General features: G+C 35.6%; 1 protein-coding gene across 15 annotated transcripts in view; it reads left to right on the top strand.

Annotated features, from left to right (window-relative positions):
* The window catches only part of DMD (dystrophin), a 2,170,621-nt gene that overhangs the window by 903,080 nt on the left and 1,244,790 nt on the right, over window positions 1-22,751 (top strand). For all 15 annotated transcript variants that reach the window (XM_025439443.3, XM_025439430.3, XM_025439477.3 and 12 more), the window contains one exon: window positions 11,187-11,348. In XM_025439443.3, coding sequence (XP_025295228.1) covers window positions 11,187-11,348 — 162 coding nt within the window. The remainder of the gene's footprint in view (window positions 1-11,186; window positions 11,349-22,751) is intronic.

Raw genomic sequence — 22,751 nt, 5'->3', positions numbered from 1 at the left:
CGTTCAGATCATAATCCCAGAGTCCTGGAATGAGCCCCAACTCTGAATCGGAGCTTGTTGCTCAGTGGGGAGTTGGCTCCTCCCTCTTCCTCTGCCCCTCCCCACCACTTGTGCTCTCTCTCTCTCTCTCAAATAACTAAATAAAATCTTTTTTTAAAAAAAGAAGAAGGTGGAGGAGAGGAGGAAGAGGAGGAAGAAGAAGAAAGGGAAGGGGAAGAGCGTAATTCTCCTTCAAGGCTCTATTTCCCTGCTGGAGTAGAGTAAGCATACAAAGTGCATTGCTATGTTCCCCAATATGCTACCCCTCTCTCCCTCCCAGACCAGACCAAAGTATGGATGGAACAGACATTTCCCAGGGGACCAGTTTGGAAGACACTATATAGTCCTGTGTGGCTGTGGTAGATATTGTCCACAGCTTAATCTTTAGCTGCATCTGACTTATGACAAGTGCAAGAATGCTATAAGTGAGGGCCCACCACCTGATGCCTGTTTGCTCTTCTCTCACTTAAAACAACTTCAGTGCAATGGGTTTCATGTCCAGATGATTGTAAGGTGTCCCTGGGGAGAGGAGATAGAGGTGAGAAGAGATTGGAAAACAGTTTATATTTCAGCCATCTTAATATCTCACAAGAACATTCAGTGACAGACAGCCCTGGTCTCTAACAAAGAATCGAGTGCAACGCACCACTTTGCTAGTGTTTATCTGTTCCCCATGCTTACAGGCACACACATGGGTCTTCTGTCTGTGCTCCCAGCACACTGTCAGGAATTGTACAGCCTATTTGGCAAGCGAAAGGAAAAGCAGCTGTTCACTGCATCTTGTTCCTGCTATTCAAGGTGCACATCCCAGCCAAATGAATCATATCAGAGCCAAAGGCCCTGGTGGGAATTCCTCACTACAAATCTGCAGTCTTGTCTATCTTATCTACTTGGAGAACAAAAGATTTGAAAGCCTCCTAATAACCTTAGGACGAAATAGTGCTTGGTGCAGCTACTCAGCCAGACCTGAGAAATTATTCAGTGTGGTGTGGATGAGCAGGGTGACAGGAAGCCATAAACACACTCTGTCTTGCACTTCAACTTCTTCAGAACCATGGTGAACATCTGGAGTATTTGTGATAAATAAATATTGTTAATTGTCATGCATATGGGATGAAAAAAAAAAAAGATCATCCCAGACATCCCAGGAAAGAATTGTAGTGCTCAGATACTACTTCTAGTTGGCAGTGTGAGTATAATTTAACTAGATTGATGATTGGCCATACCAGCCAACAGAGTCCAGGGCATTTTATTTCAAGGAAACCTGAATGGTGGCTTCAGACCATTATGGACCTCTCACACAGCAAAAGGAATCCAACATATATCTCTAATGTACATTAGAAAATAACCATTTCAGGTGATTAGGGCCACATTTGAGAATATCTGCCTGCAGACTGAAATCTGTATTATAGGGCAACCCCTGTGGCCATCCTTCACTGCTTTGGAGAAGGTAGTGTGACAGAAGTGCTTCTCACCCATCATCGCAAGTCCAGGAGGCCAGAAACACTCTGTCTGTTCATTATCCTGAGGGTCTGAATTCCTGAGTGGAGAAAGTGACAAGCACCAGAAGGTCTTCTGCTCTGAGATCTCTTCTACATTGCTGTGTTGGCTAGAAATCACTGCCCTTATGTAAGGAGCACCAAGTAACATGTCATTCAATGACAAGTTGGCATAACTACTGGTCTATCTACATCTGGTCTCACTAGGTTCTCCTTCACTAGAGGCCTTCTTTACTTGGGTGATTACATGCGTACCTCAGCTTGGAAGCACCAGCTACAATTGTGGCACCTTGCCTTTTCCCTACCTATACTTGAATTATGGAAAAGTCCGAGTCTCTGGCTTCCTGGGATAATAGAAGCAATTGCCAGAAATCAATTAACTTTCTCAGTGGCTACATTCCTACTTGTGTTTCTGACCTCTACTTATTGCTTTGTTCTACAACTTGATTTTACCTCCAGATTTGGATTTTTACTCTTACATAGACTCTATGTGTTACTTAGATATGTAGTCTCAATCCTGACCCAATTTATCCTCAGACTCTGATTCTGTCCCACTCTTCTGTATCAGGAGCAATATTCTATGGTATATTAATTATTTGCAATATCAGTAAATTATTAATTGCCTAAAGTTTAGACTTCCATATTATGAACACATGTGTGATCAGAGAGCATCCTGCCATTACACCAGAGAAGCTTTACTGACCAGAAGAGTCTCTGAAGTTACTTGAGAAGGCTGGGATAAGATGAACTCTGTAGATTCCTTCTAGATTTACTGTATTATACTTCCATCACTTCTTTTTCGAAGCTGAAATAACGCATTGGTTTGTTCCTGTCAGGGTAGAAGATCAATGTCATTTGTCTACCCATGAAGATGAATGGATGCAGCAAAAATCCAGAAATGTCTTCGGTATATTACTGTACAGCTCATTGACCATTCTATCAATGCTTTACTTGAAAGTGATGGCTATCTGATGTCAAGTTCCATTGATAAAGTGATCCCCAAACATTGCTTTCAAATGTGCTTCATTCAGAAGTCACAGAAGAACTTCAGTGACCTGCACAGACCTGAAACAGATGAATTTCCAACTAAACATGACCCCCATGGTTTTAACATTTATAATATTTTCCTGTAAAGGAAATTATAGAGTGCTCCATGCACATGGTTTTGGGATTTTTCTGCCTGGTGGTTTTAAACCAAGTGGCATAGACAAAAACAGATGACCCTTGTAAATAACATTAAAAAAAGAATAACATTCTTTTATATTTAAAGACTATGTATATAAACATTTGTGTTTATAATTACATATATTTAATTATTTATAGCCTATCATGTATACTAACAAACATGCTACAGAAGCTAATTGTCGCAGGACTCCACAAGAGTTATATCTGGAGTGGCTTAGATCAACACAGTTTTTTTGTTTTAATTTTGTTGGTCTTTCTTGTCCAAAGAACACTCTGTGGGATCTCCTGTCTTTAGGAAAAAATAGGACTAATTTGAAAACAAAAATGCAAAAAAGTGAAGCTTTTGATGGTTGCTGAAGCAGTTAGCAGGTGTAAATTATCCTTCCTGATATAAATTGTCTTCTTCCCCCTCTGCTTTATTTTTTAAATCTCCGTTTAATTCTCTGTGGAAAATACTACCTGAATTCCTCTTAAAAAGCATTTCCTCAAAAAAAAAAAAAAAAAAAAGCATTTCCTCAGCCTGCTGAAAGCACACGTAACTATCGAGAAATGTTATATGCAACTCTGTGAGGATCTATTATTTTCCTTTCATCATACAAAATCATGAAGAATGAAATGTTTATTTCTTATCAACCCTAAAGAGTTCTGAGTCTACAGTCAGGCCTAGGGTGTACCTTAAATTTCAGTTTCTTTGAGGTTGCCCTCCAATCAGTTCTAAACAACTGAAGTTGAGAGAACGTGTTTGTGAGACGGATAGAACATTCCTAGGAGTCCTTAAATAATTACTGGCATTTTTATGCCATGGCATGCCTCCTTACAGACCTTAAAAATATCCTTCAGGAAGTTTAACTGGCTATTCACTGAAATTATTCCATCAGTAGGCAAAGTGTTGCATTTGATAGCAGCAGTAGTCCATACTTGGAACCTTGCTAGATAGATACAAAATGTGCAATTTGCTGGCTGTTGTATAAGACAAAGGCATTGCTATATCTTTATAAGCCTTCTAATCATGCCATGCTACCATAATTCTCGGAGTTTCAAAAATAGTTCCTATGCCCTTCATTACCTATTTCTTTACTACGCCTTCCAAAAACCATTTCCTACTTTTCCCTGGACCGCATTCTAGCTGTTTCTTGTATCCATCTTTTATCCTCTGTTTCTACTTCAGTTTATGAAGTGCTGATTTCATTGGCTATGATAGTAGTTTGCTGTATAGTTGGAACCAGGTAGGAGAGAAACATGAAATATTTTGCTTCAAGCTGGTGGTTATTTCATCTTTCTTACTGGCATCCTGAATAGATCCCATTGCTTTCCAGGCTCTGTGAAATTAAAAAGTTAAAGCCAGCTTAGTACAGCTTAAAATTTCAATCTCATATTCAGTTTAACGTTCTCTACTGTTTCCATTTAAAGTTTAAACTATAGCCTACGTGACCTGCAGTAAAAGGGGAGAGTGATCAGTTTCCTCTCTATACCATCATCACTTTCCCCTACCTCATCTGGGTCCCATTATTCTCCATTGGCCTGAGAAGTAGGACTGAAGGAAGGTCAACAAATGTCTCCTATAATTAGCATTTATGTGGTGTTCATGTATTTTATATAACAAGGACATAAGCATTGGCTTTTTGGAGGGTGCAAGTGTAGGCTTGTCAAGTGGTCTTATAAAAGCTCTTCTGTCTTCCAAATTCTTCAAGAAAAACATGCTTAGTGAAAATATCTTCAAGCCTCTTCAATGTGGAGTACTCTTGCTCCTTAAGCAGTGTTTCTGCTAGACAACTCAAACATGGCTGTCTTTTTCAGTGTCTACTTGACCTATGGAAATGTTTCTGCCACACCAAGATTTAGGAAGTAGAGGCTGCTCCCTCTCTTTATTTTGCCATCATTTGCAATTTCTTTTCTTTTATACTTAGGTAGGCATAGAAAGCAAATAAAACACTGAACTGCATAAACAGAGTCCAAGTTGATAATTAGATGTCAACTATTTGCTTTGGACTCCCAGACTCTACGAGTAATAGTCTTGGAGCTTCCCTTGCTTGCTTGGGGCAGGAAGGTTGAAGTACCACTTTTTATTCCTCATTGAGGGGTTAATGGAAGATGCCATCATACTGGGCCATGGATTAAGCCTGACTATGATTCCCTTCAAAATCTTTGTGGAGTTTTAGAGTAAGCAAGCTTGGTGGAGAAATGAAGAAAGAGCCAGATTTCCCACCTCCCCTATAAAGATTTTTGAGAAAAGGTTATTATTTCTCTCTTAGAATGAGAGGAACTTAGGACACACTGTTTTCAATTCAAGACTATAGCCACAATTCTAAGATAGCAAGAGTGTATTGTGGTCATGACCATAGTAATGGAGCTTCAGAATAGCTCATAAGTTGCATAAGAGTGAGGAAACTGCTAATCAAAATGGATGGAGAGGAAAGGGAGATACATGCTTCCAGTTATGCAATAAATAAGTCATGGGAACAGAAGGCACAGCATAGGGAAATGGTATTGTAATAGTGTTGTATGGTGAAAGATGGTAGCTACACTTGTGGGGAGCACAGCATAGTGTATGTACAGACTTGTCAAATCACTGTGTTGTACCCCTGAAACTAATGTAACATTGTGTATCAACTGCACTTCAATAAAAAAAAATGCTCTCAAATAATTCACCAAAATAATTCAGTCAAATGGAGTATTCTTATTACTTGGTATTTGAACAAATTACAACCTCTTAACAGGTGACAAAGAAAAACTAAAAGGAAATAGTTGCATTAATTTACTGTGCACTGAGCTTGAGACTCCAGAAAATAGAACGCTGGTTAAGGACAGTCTGTGTGTGCAGTGAGGGGAAGCTGTTAAATAATGCAGATCAGTGGCCTCTCTTTGGTCTCACGTTAGTTTCTGAAGAGCCTCAGGAGTATGATTTGGTTTTAGCACCTCTCTTAAGGACTCCCACCCTCCAGTCACTGTCCAAGCGAAAAATATTTAACTCATTATTATTTTCTTTTGTGCAAGATAGTGGCATTCAAAGTGGGGACAATTAATGTTCTCCCCCAAGCAGAAACTTCAAGAATTTGTAGCTGCTTTTACTTGCCTCAGAATTTGAGAAATAGTTTTTTGAGTTTATCTACTACTAAAATCACTCTAGGAAATGAGGCCTAATTGAACAATGGCTGGTAGATCTCATTACTTAGGGAAAGAAGATAAAACAATGATGAAAGTTAGACTGTTTTACATGTCTGCATCTGAATGAATACAATTTAGAGAATCCCTAGGTAATTTGTCATCACAGAGCCTGAAGTTTTTTGTTTGTTTATTTTCCATAAATTGAAGCAGAATGGGCAACAATCTGCAGTTCTTGAGAAAATCCCCAGTCTGAACTTCTGAAAAGTCAAGTGTCTCTCAAAATCCCAGCCCACTAAAAAGAATCCTTTTTTTTTTTTTTTTTAGCTAGGGCTAAAGAAAGGATAAATTTTACAATGTTAGGCCTGGATCTATTGTGCAATTTACAAAGGAAAACTGAGACCTTCCTTGGCGTGGTGCATTAATAAACAACCAAGGGATATTTATTTATATGTTATATTTTATATCCAATGATATTAATAATTGGATTTAAAAAAAAGGTTGTGAAAGATGCTAAGACATTAAAGTGTATCTTTTGCACACTCATGCTTTCCATTCCACAAGCCTCGTATCACTCTGAAACCCCTCCACAAGGGATTCCACAGCAAAGGGCTTCCTGATGAAAATCTCCTCTACTCACCTGGTCTTCCACAATCATATCCAGGCATCAAAAGCCTTTCCCTAGTTTTCTGCCAAAAAGCAAAAGCAAATAAAGTAAAACAATAACACACACTCCTAAAAGAAGAAACAAAATAATGACAAAATCTCTCCCATTCCCAATCCTAGATCCCACAGATACTGAAAGAAAATTATTTTTGTGGCCTCAGACTAAACTCATGCTATATAGTGAATTAAATTTCTCAGGAATTTCTATTTTAGCAAAACTTTTCTTTGTAATATATATATATATATTTTAATTGGTTGAGAGTGCAACCAAGAGAAGAATTCCATCAGTATGGGATAGGGAATTTTGGACAGAAACACTTTTCTGGCATTTTTAAAACTCATACGGTATAGATTTGTTTTTCTTCTTTCTTTCTTAGACTGAAAATTGTACCCTTGCATTCTACTAGATTTTTTTTTTCTGATTTGGTTGTTATCTTCCTATAGTGAGAGACTATGTGTACAGTTCAATTATGCAAAATATTATATGTTTAATAAGCATTTGCTGCTGGCTAGAAAGCTCAACTGTAAGGGAAATATATCTTTATAATAATTATCTCAGAATATCCTATGTTAATAGTGAAAATACCCACATTCCTAATTCATTTGCAATCATGAAGTTACCCATTGCTTGCTAAATGAAATAAAAATGATTATATTTTATAGTGACTTTAATAAATGCAGTGAGGACATACAGCTTCTTTAATGAATGATGATTTGTAAAAAGTTATTGGGATAATGTGTGTAATTTTTTTTCCTATTTTCAAGCCTGCATTCATTCATGTTTAAATACATTTATTTTGATTAAAATTCTCATTTTTTATGTCACATGAGAAATTTATTTTTCCAGAATGAAAAATTCATTCTTCCACAATTTCTTAGCCATGTTGCTCTCTGATATAAATGTTTGTAGTATTGGGGCACAAAGGTTATTATTTTAAAAAATAGGAATGTAAGAAACAATCGCTGAGGAGGCAACCTTCCATTGCCAATAAAAATCACTCAGATTTTGATTTTTATAGAGCACTTTGAGGAAATAATAATAATATATTATCATGTACGTTGATTAACTTAATTTTTCTTGAATTTTTCTGAAAATCCAAATAAAAATTTTATCATTATGCTTTTTCCTTGGAAACCATAATTAGGATTTCCCTTTTTTATTTTTGTATTTTTACTGTTGATGGCCAGCCTCTCAACGTCTTTGTAACTCTCCTCATATTTCCTGTTTTTATCTAGCTGTATAATTCATCTTCCTTATAAGAGAGTTAGCTGAAGACAGGATATAACATTTTAAAACAATACTTAAGGTGTATTCTGGACCAACAACAGAAATTTAAGTCTGGTTTGGGACTGCCTACCAACTCTGTTCAATGAGATATAGCATAGGTCAAGTGGCCAGAGGGTCCTAGAAAATCCACAGGCCTGGCCCCCCATCGGGGTTTGCCTAACAAGATGTTTAGAAATAGAAGTCAGCTTATACCATGATTAGTTCAAAGAATTCTGCAAACTTTGATTGACATCATGTCTTTTCACTCCCTGAGATAATCAAAGAATCCATGTAAATCAGTCTCTCTTACTGACTGCCAGGCCAGGCAAAGAACCATCCTACCCGAGGTCAACTCTGCCATTAGCTCTTGGGTCATTTCATTTCTTTCAATCCATAGAATCTCATGAATAGAAAAGGTTAGATTTCTAAATATAATTTTGAGGCTAGATATGTGGTTTAACATTATGCTGTATTATATCCAATTCAATTATATTAAAATTCTACAGATAGGCGCAGGAGAGTAGGCTGTTTTTGCCTTTAGCCAGATAAAGGACCCGATTTCAACAATGCCTGAGTAGGCAGTTACTACATGCTGTGATTGGAAGGTTTCTTCAGCCACCTGTCACAATGGTGAAATTTTATCATTAGGGATCCATTTCTCTGGAGAAAGTCTGGCTAGGCTACAGACGTTCTCTTGTACAACACAGACAGCTCTGATTATAGCCATGAGCACTATTAACTGAGTTATGATGTGAAGTAACTTCTTGTTGAGATTTTGACTGAAGAAAGGGGAAACTGCATTTGAATAAGATTACAGGCCAAGATCTTTGTCACTTATTTGAATCAAGTATTTTAACAGAAGTAGATTAAAGTTTCCTGTAAATAATATTCCATCCTAGGCTGATACTTTTATTTATTTTTATTTTTTTTCCTATTCTGATACTTTTAATTCCAAGCACACACACACAACATACCAAAATAAAAACACCTTCCCCCAAAAGAAAAAAAAAAAAAAAAAAAAAAAAAAACGCCACAAACAGAAAGGGCATTTCTCCAAAGGACATGTCTGTCTTTCTTAGGTAAATCCCTTTTTTGACTACTTGAATGCTTCTCTGTTTTCCCCACTAAAAATCCTTGTTACACCATTCATTCAGTGATGAACAGAAGTATTTTTTCTAGGAGCTGGTATTGAGCAATGAACAAGACAGCCATAGTCTCTAATCTCATTGGCACTTAAAATCTAAAACAGAGGCAAAAATTAATGGGAAATTGCAATACGGGGTGATACACACTAAGCTAGAAATACAAAGTACAAGAGAGAACATAGGGTGTCAGGGACAGCCACCTGGTAAGGGAGATGTCTGCACTTCCAAGGTAAGAGTTAAAGGGTAAAGGTAAATTAGCCAATTAAAGGAAGATGGGGTGGAATTGTTCAAAGAAAAAGGATTAGCAGGCTTAAGGCCAACTATCAAGAGGGTCATAGTGTATGCTGGAGAATGAAAAATAAAATTTCTCTGTAGCTTGAGCAAGGACTATGTCCAGCAGGGACTATGAAGGGACTTTTTAAAGTCATATTAAGGAGTATTGCATTTATTCTCAGGAAAATAAATACTCATTAGAGAATTTTAAGCAGAGTGTCATCATTTCATTTTAGAAAGAACACACTATAGCTGTGCTGCAGATGGGTAATGATAAGGTAGGATACCAGCCAAGAGCCTGTACTGTATTTGAGGCAAGAGATGGTAATGACCTCAACTAGAGAAATGACAGTGAGGAGGGGGAGAGAAGGATGGAATCAAGAAATATTAGGAGGTAGAATAAAGAATTGGGAATTGATTGACTGAGTAAACATAAAATGGTGAAGGACATGGTAGAGGAAGATGGAATATCCAGCAGAATATGCCTAATAAAGGCAATGAATAATTGCAAGCCACTGAAATAGGGAAAAAATACAGAAAAAGAGCAAAAGCAAGTTGACGAGGTGGGAAGTAAGTGAGAAAGGGGAACAGAATATGTCCATATTTGGTCATGCTGTTGTTTTGTTGCTATGGGATGTCCAAGTAGAATTGTCAAATAGGGGAATACATTATGCACGTGTGGAGCTCGAGGGGGAAATCTGGACTGGAGACACAGAATTGAGAATTGTGTGCAAAAGAAAGCTAACTGAAACTAGAAGTGTGGGTGGAATGAAAAGAAAGGAAAGCCTAAGGCAAACTCCTGAGGAAGATTTCCGGTACAGGTAGAAATACCAAGAATGCTCTCCCACTCCTGTCGTAGTGTGAGACTTCCAGCTCTTTTAGCTTTATTCATAGTTGAGTACTGCTGTGTTCCAGGTTGGCTTCATTAGAAAATAATGGCATCTCTAGTACATTTTAAGCTGAAGAGCCCACTATATATTCTTTTTAAAAATATTTTTATTGAAGTATAGTTGACACACAGCGTTACATTAGCTTCACTTGTACAACATAGTGATGTGACAACTCTGTATTATGCTGCACTCATCACAGGCAGGATCTTTTTTTAAAACCCTGGTCATGGTCTGTGGGAAGGATAGTTCTCTTATACCAGATAACCATGGCCACACATCATATAATAAAGAAAAATACTTGATATGATGCATAACTTAAGGAATTCTCAGTAAGTTACTTGTCCCAGTCCTCACTTGTAGAACTTTTCTTCTAAAGGTGAACAGATCCTTGAAGGGAGACTGTGCAAACTGCCCAGCATGCTATTTATATTTGGAAAGTGTTAAATTATCCTAATCATACCTATAGTAACAATCAAGATTAATTGCAGCTATGATTACTTATTATTTGTTCCACTTCAGCACTAACACAGATCCAAATGTACAAGTTATTTCCATAATCCAAATTCTGAAAGAAAATGGGAGAGGGACCCCATGCAAAACTGGTAGGACTCGTATTTAAAATAAATCCATAACCAGATGGTTATCTGAAATTCTCTCTTTGAAAGGAGCTGATTCTGAACAGATTGTATATGTGTCTCCGTGGTGGAAGTGGATTATCCATCTTGAATTGGATTGTGATGACGATGACCCTATTCTAAGTAAACCAAATCTCTTGAACTATATAATGAGATCAGGAGGAGTGTTCAGCCTGAGAACAACAGATTGCAACGACTGAGACAATTTTGCTACTGTTTTCTTCCAGTCTCTTCCCTTGATGTACCTAATTCTGTGGTTTGGTCCTGCAGAGATTCCTGATCCTGTGGTTCTGTGGGCTAATTCTTCTTATTCTTATTTTTATGTTTATAAGCAGGGCTGAATGAGTGGCAGGAAGCTGCGAAATCTATCTTACAAAAAGGTGATTGTGGCAGAATCTAGAATATTCATTTACTTTGTGGCAGGATGGCAGGAAAAGTATTGCAAGTGAACATTTAACCACTTCCTTCTTCCTTCTTTTCTGTAGGCTGTGAGGAGGCAAAAGTTGCTTGAGCAGAGTATCCAGTCGGCCCAGGAGATAGAAAAATCCTTGCACTTAATTCAGGAGTCCCTCTCTTCCATTGACAAGCAGTTGGCAGCTTATATTGCTGACAAAGTGGATGCAGCTCAGATGCCTCAGGAAGCCCAGGCAAGTAGACTGAGAATGAGCTACCATTACCTGGTGCATTACCAGAACAGGAGATTGCTGAATTTCTAGTTACGGTTTATTCAAGTAGTTGTATGGAAGGTTATTTGATTTACTGATTTGACTGTTTGGAGGTAAGAGAGGAAAAGAGCTCTGGGATAGTACTCTAATACTTATTTTTAAAAGTATATAATGGAGGAATTTGAAATAGAGACCCTTAAAAGGCAGGAGAATAGCATATGGAAATCTGCTGTTAATCAATATTTTCAAATTATACTTGAGCTACAGAGAAAACCTTAAGAATGTAAATTGTAAAGAATATCTTTTTAGGGTGACACTAAAAATGCAGTCTCAAATAATTTATTATCAACTTATCTTTGTTATCTTGGAATCATAAGTCGTATGATCTCTATTATTCTACTTGTAATGTGTTGTAAGTAGTTGAAAACAAAAAATTTGAGATATAAATGTGCATTTTATTGCTAACAATCATACCATATATAATCACTTTTACTCATAGATCCCACTCTGTTCATCCAGATTATGAAATGTGCTAAACCAGTTTTTTTAGAATGAGAGTTAAAATAGTAATGAAAATAAATCTAAGTTGATTCTGTACTTAATAAATTTAGGCTATATCTAAATTAACTTTCACCTTGGGAAGTATATTTTTAGTGCAGTAGTTCTGTTTTTAATAACATTTGAATATATGTAAACTATAAGTATTATTTATTCTAACATCTTTGGGATTTTCTGATAGTAAGGTAATGTAGCTATTTTTCAAATCATAGGTACATATTATGAGCCCAATAACCAAGGATAACTCAGACCAGTGCATTTTGATGTGAGGGGCAATGGAAGGTTATCTACCCATCCCAAAGGCCCTCTCCTCACTAATTGTTGGAGATGCCTGCATGTTTTCATTTTAAAATGAATTTTTGGAGTAAGTATTGGATTTATAGATCATAGTTACAGTGCAATTATAGTGCACTGAATCATAGTTTAAATTGGTGCCCAGAGCATCATTGTACACAACAGCATGAGGTAGTTTACCATATTGTCAAAGTTTGACTAAGAAAGTCCTTGAAAACATGGGGCAGAGTACAGGTGGTTTTGATAGGCTTACAAATTCCAGGGCAGAGGAGTTCCTCATTGACCATTGCGAAAGGGGATGAAGAAAGTGTAGTTTGGGGAATCCTGATGACAGAATCTTTATGATAGTTTTTCACTGGGACAAGTGTAAATAGTAAATGGGAGATAATGGCGAACACTGTTGAGGATTTTAAGCTCCCTGCTATATGCATTTCTTCAAGTTTACATTAGTCCAGTGCTTGACCATTAACTATTCCTAAGACTATACCATAGAAAATTTTATAGGCAGGCTTTAGAAAAATGCATGACAGGAATGGGAAATTATTATTGGGTTGAGAAAAGATACATGATTCTAAACTAAAGGCAGAATAGAATTATTTCTTTAATTCAGTGATGTACATTGGAGGAATGTTTGACTAAAGACAGCTCATAAATGTATGAATAAAACTAAGGAAAATTTTGAATAGTATAAATATTAAATATTAAAACGGGATTTGTACTATAAAATATATAGTTTTTGAGGCTCATAGAATGAAAGTATAAGTAGCAATATGAAAGTATGAGATAGGCAATAGCTATTATTGTCTTAGAACCAAATGTGAGCTTTTAGGGTAAAAAAACCCAACCTTGTTTAGTTGAAAAGGTTGTAGATATTAATGCAGGATTCCATAAACATGAATATAATATACTAGTTTTTAATACCACAATATAAAGTGTTTTGTTTGGTTTTCTCATAAAAAAAGCTGTAGTAAAAATGTTTTTAATTATAATAGTTCAAAATAATTGCAAATAACAGCACATATGTCAATTAAGAAATTTCAAATCTACTTGAAAAAAGGGATGCTAGAGCACTAACAAGCTCAAATCCATTTTCCATGCATTTCTGGTTGCAGCTGCATTTGCAAGATAATTCTTAACTTTGAATTCCGCAACTGGTAATATATAATATTGGAAGATGCAGGGCATCTGAAAGCTATTGAAACATTCTTCTCCAAGATTTTATTTTAAGATGACAGCAAGTTAATTGTTTTTTGGAACAGAGTTATCAGGTACCCAGATTTACTTCAAGGATTACATTTCCTGAAGCTCAATTTGAAACTCTCTTGAAAGAAACAAGCAGAGAGTAAAGAGGTTGTCTATGAAGTAAGAATGTAACAGCATTTATCAGACAAAGAAGCCACTGAGAATGCCACCAAAATGACACTTTTCTAAGTGTATATCATGGGATCTAAGTTTAATGGTTGGTATTAATACAAAACAACTCGTTTCTTTAAATTTCTATCAAAGTTCATTGTTAATTAAAAGATTAGGGCAACTTAGCTTTCCCTTTTCAGAAATTGAGTACTTGTTTTAGTGTATCACCAAGAAGCCAGACAAAATGAATGCCAGTACTGTATTTGGTCATCTTAAATAATGTGCTCAGTTTTCCTGTCATACACTGGCCACGTAGATTTGTGGATGTCTGACTCCACCGTGTGGTGCATTGGTAGTTTTGCTACTAAATTTAAATTTTCCTAGAGCCTTCTTTTTCTGCCTTTTAAGATTGAGATTCTTGGAGATAACAAATTTTCACTATTAAGAACATATATGCAATGTGTATAACTTTCTAACAGGTAGGTTCTTATTATTTATAAAAGTAGATGTAGATCAAAATGGGTCCTTGCATTCCATTCTCGTTTAATACTGTAAGACAGAAATGAGCTCCCCGCTGCCTCCTCATGTTAATTGATCAGTTACCTGTCGTGATTACAGAACTGGGCCTTCCGATTCTAAATCAGATTAAAAATATTTACTGTTTTATTTAGTAACATGAGCTCATAGGAATAAAACCTAACTTTTTAGACAATAAGACTACATACTGCAAGGATATTAGAGCATACGGTGACCAAAGTATTTTTATTTCAATCAGTAACACTGGAACAAACCAAAATCTTATATCGTAAGACCATAGCATCAGCTGCCCAATGCCAGGCCATTTAAAGTGAGATACTTATCAAAGTACAAAATTAAGATGGTGTCTTATTGTTTCAAATAGAATAAAGCAAATGGGAGGAACTCTTCTAGATAGAGAAATTTTTCGTCTATGTACGGAAATCAAACTTAAGTACTATTTTGAAAATATTATGATTAAAATATATAAATCAATGTGTGTTTCCTCAAAACAATTTTACAGTATAAGATCATAAGATTATATAACTGCAAAGAAACACATAGCATATGTAAAGTTATTTACTTTTTTGTTGTTGTTGTTCATGAGAGACTGAGAGAGAGAGAGAGAGAGAGGCAGAGACACAGGCAGAGGGAGAAGCAGGCTCCATGCAGGAGCCTGATGCAGGACTCAATCCCCGGACTCCAGGATCATGGCCTAGGCCAAAGGCAGGCGCTAAACCACTGAGCCACCCAGGGATCCCCTTTAATTCTTAATCGTCCTGCAGAACATACTGAAACACAGATTTAATTTTAGCACCTAAAATCTGGAAGAAAAATTGAAGTTCCCAGGGTGCACCCCATACCAATCATGTCAGAACTTCTGTGGGGGACTCAGTTGTTAGAACTATTGGAAATTCTCCGAAGCATTCTCACATGTGGCAAAGGTTGAGAATGACTTTGAATGAAATTCGACTGATGGCTGAATCGCTCCACAATCTTTTCTTCACATCACATTTATTACCACTCACTCTTTGATACACCTATGACATTGTCAAGATTTCGGTGGGAGGGGGTTAGGGTGACTCTCTCTTTTATGTTGATTGTCCCCTTCTTCTTATGGGAAATGAATGAAGGTAGAAAACAGAGCTGAGAATTCCTGAAGAAGTAAATTCATTCAGGCAAATAAAATTTTCAACAGGGATGCTTGTAGATGAACTTGGCCTGGTTTTCTTATATTCTTCTTTGTCCCCTAATTCCAAATATGTTAATGGGCCAGTCAGCTTGGAGGTGCCTCTGAATCATTTTAGGAGCTGTGATAATCATATGCAAATAACCACTTTAATGTCTGTAATTCTTAAAATTACAAAGATATTTCAGTCTGTACTTTTTCTTTCCTATTCTAGTAATTTCATTATTTTGAATCGCTGGTATGCAAGAAACATCCAATATGGGTACTGTTTAAATACTCTCTATCATAAAGAATTGATGATGCACACTTTATAGAGAATATTATGGTGTCACTAAGATTATGGCATCACTAAGATTATCACAAGAAGCAGTGGGGCTGCCTTGCAGTGATCACAATAGCTCAACTATTCTGTTTCTTTTATCCTGCAGATTCCTGATCCCACCTTGTGCAACATTAGCTCCTACACAGTAGATTTATGTGCATGAGTTCAGAGAAAAAAATTTAAAGTGATTTAGGAAACAAATTACCATCAAAGAGGAGGACCTCATAATCAACAAAGAAAAGTCCTCCTTTATTTTGCCAAGTCCACTACAGAACAGATTTCTTCCTTCCATCTCTTTTTCCATCCCATTAGCAATGTGACTAAAACTTAGTGTCAACAAATAGAAAAGAAGGATCTTTTTACTAAGGAAAGCTGCTAATTTAAGCTGACTGCATTATCCATACATCAAAACAATTCATAAGTGAGGTCTTCCTGGGTTTACTGAAGCTAAATCTTGTAACTCGGTTTAAATATATTTGGCCATTTTTAAATGTAAGCATTCCAAACTATCAAAATCAATGGCTTAAAAAATAAAGCTCTAAATGCAGATTTTGGTCTCTCAGATTAAGCTTACGATTTTGTTACAGAATGAAAATGACTTTTATAGTGTAAATAGGCACATTTGAGTGCCAAACGACTCAGAACAGTCTAACTTTATAGCCTACTTCACTGATTTATGAATTAGACAGTATAAACCCTCGTAGCAGAATTCATTCAGGATTTATGTGATAATGGAATAATTTTACCATAGAAGTAGAATATGGAGATCTATTACAGACATTTGAGTTCTGATATTAAACCCCACATAGGCGTGGCAGAAATATTTTCTTTTCTCTTTACCTAGCAATGTAAATAGGATTAATTTTAAATCTGTTCCAACACTGCAGCGCTACCTGAGTGTGCTACCATATAGAACTGGTTATTCCCCAAATTAGAATGACTCTTATCATTTTTATATGTTTAATAGTATGGGAAATAATTGCAAGCAAGTGTTATAGAAGCTACAAGAGATTAGAAATGTGCTACACATCATTGACTGCACTTGGAAAAATTGCACAGTATCTTGTCCTCACCGGATGTATAACGATAAAGAGATGGATGTCTTTCATATTATAAACTCAAAAGTCTACATCTTAAGTCTACAGTTCAATTACAGCAACCTGTTATAAAAATTCTACACATTCTAAATATAAACTTGAAGCTAGCTATGTTATGCTATGGTCACAGTGAAGACTCTTGAAGTACTCTGAATATTTTGGGGCAATTTAAATTCAACCTATTTTTCCTGTTTTTTTTTTTTTTCTTACACAAATAGATATTATTCCCAGAATTGCTGACAGTGAATTTATAAATCTAAAATGCACACCCAGGTAACACTCAGTATTACATACACTATTATAGTTTCTTTGTAGTATTTATGACTATCTGAAATGTCCTTGCTTATTTTTATATTAGCTTTATTGTTATTGTTTTCCCTGTCAGCCTCTATTCCCTACCCACGAAAGGGCAGTTTACAAGAGATCAGGACTGCCTAGCAGGTCCTCAATAAGTATTTGATGAATGTATTTAATTCCACAAAGATTTACCATATTTAGTCACTAAATATATGCCAGACAAATGTGCTAGGAGCTTTTTTTAAAAAAGTGGACAAAACCAAAATGGGTTTTGCCATCTTGCCGTAAAATGGCAGGAAAGAAAGATGAAAATCAAAGAATTGTTGACCAATCAAGTTTACCACAATCATCAAGAACCATTTTTTAAAATGGGAATTAATGGTATTGACCAAAAAATAGTATTGTGACAATATCTTGTCATAGTGCTTTATGATGCTGTCAAGGTTTGGAACTTTGGAACACTTTCGAAACCTTTGAGTAGTACATAATAAAAATTTTTCACGTGAGAAGGAATGATTAGTGGAAGGTACATATTCCAGACTTTTCCATGTATTCCAGGCCTTTCAAGGACTGTACCATGTGAATGGCGACTATTTTCAAAGCACCTGCATTGTGTTTTTTTAATTAATTATAACAATTTAATGAAGTAGCTAAGTCAAATATTTAAGCTTAAGAGACTATTTGAACAGGCTAGATTATCGATTGAGGCTGGGGATGGGGATAGGGAGTTACTGAAAATAGACACATGGGTTTTTTTGTGGGAGCTACAGAAATGTTGTACAAATCAAATTGTGACAATGAATGCACAACTCTAAATTAGCTAAAATTTCTTGAATTTTGCATTTATTGAATCCTATGGTAGATAAACTATACTTCAATAAAGTTGATTTTAAAAGATACTATGGAATAGAGAATATCCCAAATAGTATACTAAAAGTAATTTCAGTTTACCGTCAACTTTTTTCAGTCCATTGTTTTGTTTTGTTTTTTAATAAATTTATTTTTTATTGGTGTTCAATTTGTCAACATACAGAATAACACCCAGTACTCATCCCGTCAAGTGCCCTTTCAGTGCCCGCCACTCAGTCACCCCCACCCCCCGCCCACCTCCCCTTCCACCACCCCTAGTTCGTTTCCCAGAGTTAGGAATCTTTCTTGTTCCATCTCCCTTTCTGATATTTCCCACTTATTTTTTCTCCTTTAGTCCATTGTTTTGAATCATAGTCAAGGGTGAAATGTGAGGAATTTTGTTAAAAACTCAGAATTAACTTAAATGGAAGATATTTATTATTGACCATCCTGGTGTCCACTATAAGACCTTGCATAGTAATATTACAATGTTTCAATTGTTCATAGTGGAATATATTTAATGGATTCCATTTCCAAAGCATTTTCACTGAAGCTGGGATTTTAACTCAGATCTTCTTTCTCCACTTTGATAATTAGCTCTCTATCAAGCAAAAAATTAACCTTTAGCCACTACACTGCCTCAAATTTCTATGCACTATTCCAAATTTCTCCCAAAGTTTTGTCTCTCCACTTACCTAATTTTAAAAGTAATCATAATTGCTTGAAAATGTAGACGTATAATGAACTGTTCTATTATCATTAGCATCATTATCATTACTGTAACTATGAATAATATTGGTTCTCAGATGTATTACAAGGAATAATAATTCCACAGAGTGTTCACTTTTTTTTTTTTGGTTTAAAATGGTTCTCTTCTCAAATTTACTATCAGAGTGATAGAAGGGGGATAGAAGATAGTCATCAGCTAATTTTTTAAATTTCTTAACGCAAAGCTCTACCAAAGTACTTATAACTGAACTAAGTTAACAGCTAAATTTATTTTGATGATATTAAAATGTTTGCCATTGGGATCCCTGGGTGGCTCAGTGGTTTAGCTCCTGCCTTTGGCCCAGGGCGTGATCCTGGAGTTCCAGGATCGATTCCCACATTGGGCTCCCTGCGTGGAGCCTGCTTCTCCCTCTGCCTGTGTCTCTGCCTCTCTCTCTCTCTGTCTCTCATGAATAAATAAATAAAATCTTAAAAAAAATAATAAAATAAAATGTTTGCCATTATGGCATAAATTTGCACACACATGTATATGTATATTTATGTGTGTATATATACACATGATCACAGCTATGTATATACTCAACTTATTAAATATGTACTAGGTTCCAGTGTCCCTCACAGACCTGAAAAGAGCCTCTAATTAAGTAGTTATAATACAACAAGCTCTTTGGCCTGTTGCATATTCCTGAGAAAAGTCAAAACTTCTCCATTTGACAGAGCTTAATTTATAGATAAAATGCTTTTTATCTTGTCTAACTTCTAGGATCTTTTTGACAAACAGTAATAAAAAATAACTGTGAATTTCTTTTTTCTTTTATATTTACTGAAATACTGAAGTGTATATTCTAAAACTTTTCAAAATTCTTTGCCCATTACCATAATTAGTGCATTCTTTTCATGTTCCCAAATGTTTTAAAAGTACAAATAATCCAAGATCCTTCAGTACATTTTCTTCTTCTAATTTTGTGAGTCTGTTGATTGTGGCTATTTCCTCTTCTGGAGGGTGTAATTTCAGAATTGTCATTTGTTATAAAATGACTAATCTAATAGTGTTACATTTCTCCATTAATTGTCTCCACATGACATCTTATAATTTTTTTCTTTCTGGAATATTTTAGATTTTCTCTGGAATCATTTCCTTTATTTGACCTCACAAATACTCCAACAATCATTTGATAGAAAGTGTCCTTTATTTCTTTAAATACTTTTGATAGCTACAGCTTCATTTTGCTTGCCATTTTGTCATTACTTTGATACATGAGAATAGTCTGATGAGGTAAATCATAGTGAAAAGGCCTGCTCTCTTCTCAGTTAATGGTACAATACTATATTGGAAATGTCTTTAAAGTTTGGTTAATTTTTCTCTAATTTGCCCTCTACCATCTTTAATGGATAAATGGTTATTTCTATTCCCATTGTTGTTTACTGCTTTCTGTGTATGGTGCTAGTTATAAACATAATTGCAGTATTGTCACATGTCTTTTCTTGGTAATGGCATGATGTCATAATTTACCTTATATCACTTTGTGAAGAAAAAAAAAATCTAGTGATCCTGAAAGGCTTTAGACATGAGAACTTCTATTACAGTGTACATGGATGTTCTAAATCAGTAGCCCTGATCTGCTACTTCCTTTCATTCTGTTTTTGTTGGAAATTACTGATTTTATATAAATCCAAGCTGACAACTTCACAAGATCAATTTGTTTTCTTCAAACAGTTTTCATCCATTACCTGGTAGATGCATATCTTAGGTGAAAATAGAACTCAAATTATAGTGTTTTTACAACTTTTCTTTTTTAATGATTTTATTTATTTGAGACAGAAAGAGAGGGAAAGAGAGCACAAATGGGGAGAAGGGTCAGAGGGAGAGGGATAAGCAGACTCCCTGTTGAGTAGGGAGCCTGATGTGGGGCTTGATGCCAGGACCCTGGGCATTCAGTGTTTTCTTCTATAGTATTACTTTTTCATTGTCTGAACATAATGTCAGGAAAGACGATATAGTGTGCGTCTTTTTATTAGAAGAGTTTTCAAATAGGAGATCGTCCCATCTGCCTGGAAGTTTCCATAATACTGTTATTTAAACAAATCACTTCTCTATTTCACAATAAACTTACCCTAAAGTGATAAACAATTTTTAATTATGTAGTTCCAGAATAATAATCTGATGAGATTTTAAAAAGTAGGTGACGAATTATGTCCTAAGTACAAACTAAAAATGAATTATCACTTGAAAGTAAGAATTGTGGAATTAATTTGTAAAAGGTACAAGTTAATTAGAAGTGAATGCATGTTACACAGTCTTCCCAAAGTAGAATTGAAAGGAAATAGATAGCCATTTTTATCTTATACTTTTAGTAATGAATTGAATTCTTGTTACTGAATATATTCATTAAGTGTATTAGATACGTTTTCCCAAATCTACTTGTGTGATGTACTCTAACAAAAAAAGCAAAAGGATTTTTGTAAATAACTAAATAACTAAATATTTAGAGAGAAACAGTGAGAGTATAGACACAAGAGTTGGGGTGGGAGGGGCAGAGGGAGAAGGAGAGAATGATTCTTAAGCATGCCCTATGCTCAGTGTGGAGCTGACACAGGATTCAATCTTAAGACCCTGAGACTATGACCTGAGCTAAAATCAAGAGTCAGACAGTTAACTGACTGAGCCACCCAGGCACCCCCTCTAACCTTTTTTTTTAAGACAGAGAGAGAAAGCAAAAGGGTAATTTGGCCAAAGAACTGTATTCCTCTTGATATCACAAAGGAATATTCTGAGATGTTCTATACAACAGATGTTTACCCTTAATTTTTGAAATATATTTACTCACTGTGCTTTTTCTCACATAATCACATAATCTACTTAATTTATAAAGCCATTTTTATCTCTAATCATAGCAGAACAATTCTATAGATGTGAGAAATTTTCTAGAAATGCTGTCTGTAAATTATAATAAAATTCCAGTTTTATATGGTGTTCAAAACTATTTTCTCAATTTCAATGATTTTAATAGTGGTGATCTTTCTAAGAGTACACACTCAGCCTCTTAACCCCCTTCTCAGCCAAATGCAATTTAAATTATGCCAATTTCTTAAAATTTTACCTTCTATAGTAGAAATGAGTACATCCCTTCTTTTTTTATCACATAGCATGTTTTTTAAATTATATTACATATATTTCTGCTTTTTAAAAAAGATTTTACTTATGAGAGAGAGAGAGAGAGAGAGAGGCAGAGACACAGGCAGAGGGAGAAGCAGGTTCCATGCAGGAAGCCCGATGTGGGACTCGATCATCATGCCCTGGGCCAAAGGCAGGCGCTAAACTACTGAGCCACCCAGGGGTCCCCTATATTTCTGCTTTTTAACTTTAATTTATACCTCTATGTTCTATCTTTCTAGAACAAAGGATCCTTAAGAATAGGAACAGTATGAGGTAATTGGGTAATGGGCATTAAAGAGGACACGGAATGGGATGAACAGTGGGTGTTATACACAACTGATAAATTATTGAACACTATATCTGAAACTAATGATGTACTAGATATTGGCTAATCAAATTTAAATTTAAAAAAAGAGGGGCAGTAGTTTGTGCTCCCTATATGGAATTGGGTAGTAGATGCAGAACTTGTTTCTTGAATTGGATTCATAAACTAAATACTATTAATGCACAATGGGATGAACTCTCGTCTGACAAATTTCCATATGGAGGATACATTTATTTTGGAATCATAATTTAAGAGGAAGTATAGTTGTTGAGAGGACATTGAGTTTGCTACTTCCTAAGTATGTTACCTTGGACAAGTCAACATTCCTACTCTCATTTGTGAATGAGGATGATAAACACTTACATCTTAGTTTGATTAGGTGATTAAATCATTATATATGAATTGTTGGTATATAAGCTGACATGGATGTCTGCTTTGGTGGTGATGATGATGACAAATTCCTTTCAGTGCTCTTTTCTTGCCACTCTAATATAAAAGGCTAAAGAAATATGTGTATAATTCAGTTTTCCCTCTACTATATGTACCTTGAGTGCTAGACAAATGAAAGTGTTTAAAAACATGTAAATAGATACTGTTGCAGATGCATAATTTGGTCCCTCTGCTCTGAGTATCTTTTAAAAATTTTTTTCTCATCAATTTCCATCCCCAGTTTCCACAGTGACTATGCAATTTCTATCA

Source organism: Canis lupus, chromosome X, assembly GCF_003254725.2.
Source record: "Canis lupus dingo isolate Sandy chromosome X, ASM325472v2, whole genome shotgun sequence".
NCBI classification, from domain to species: domain Eukaryota; kingdom Metazoa; phylum Chordata; class Mammalia; order Carnivora; family Canidae; genus Canis; species Canis lupus.
Note: the sequence above shows the minus strand (reverse complement) of the source record. Positions and strands in the feature narration are given on the sequence as shown.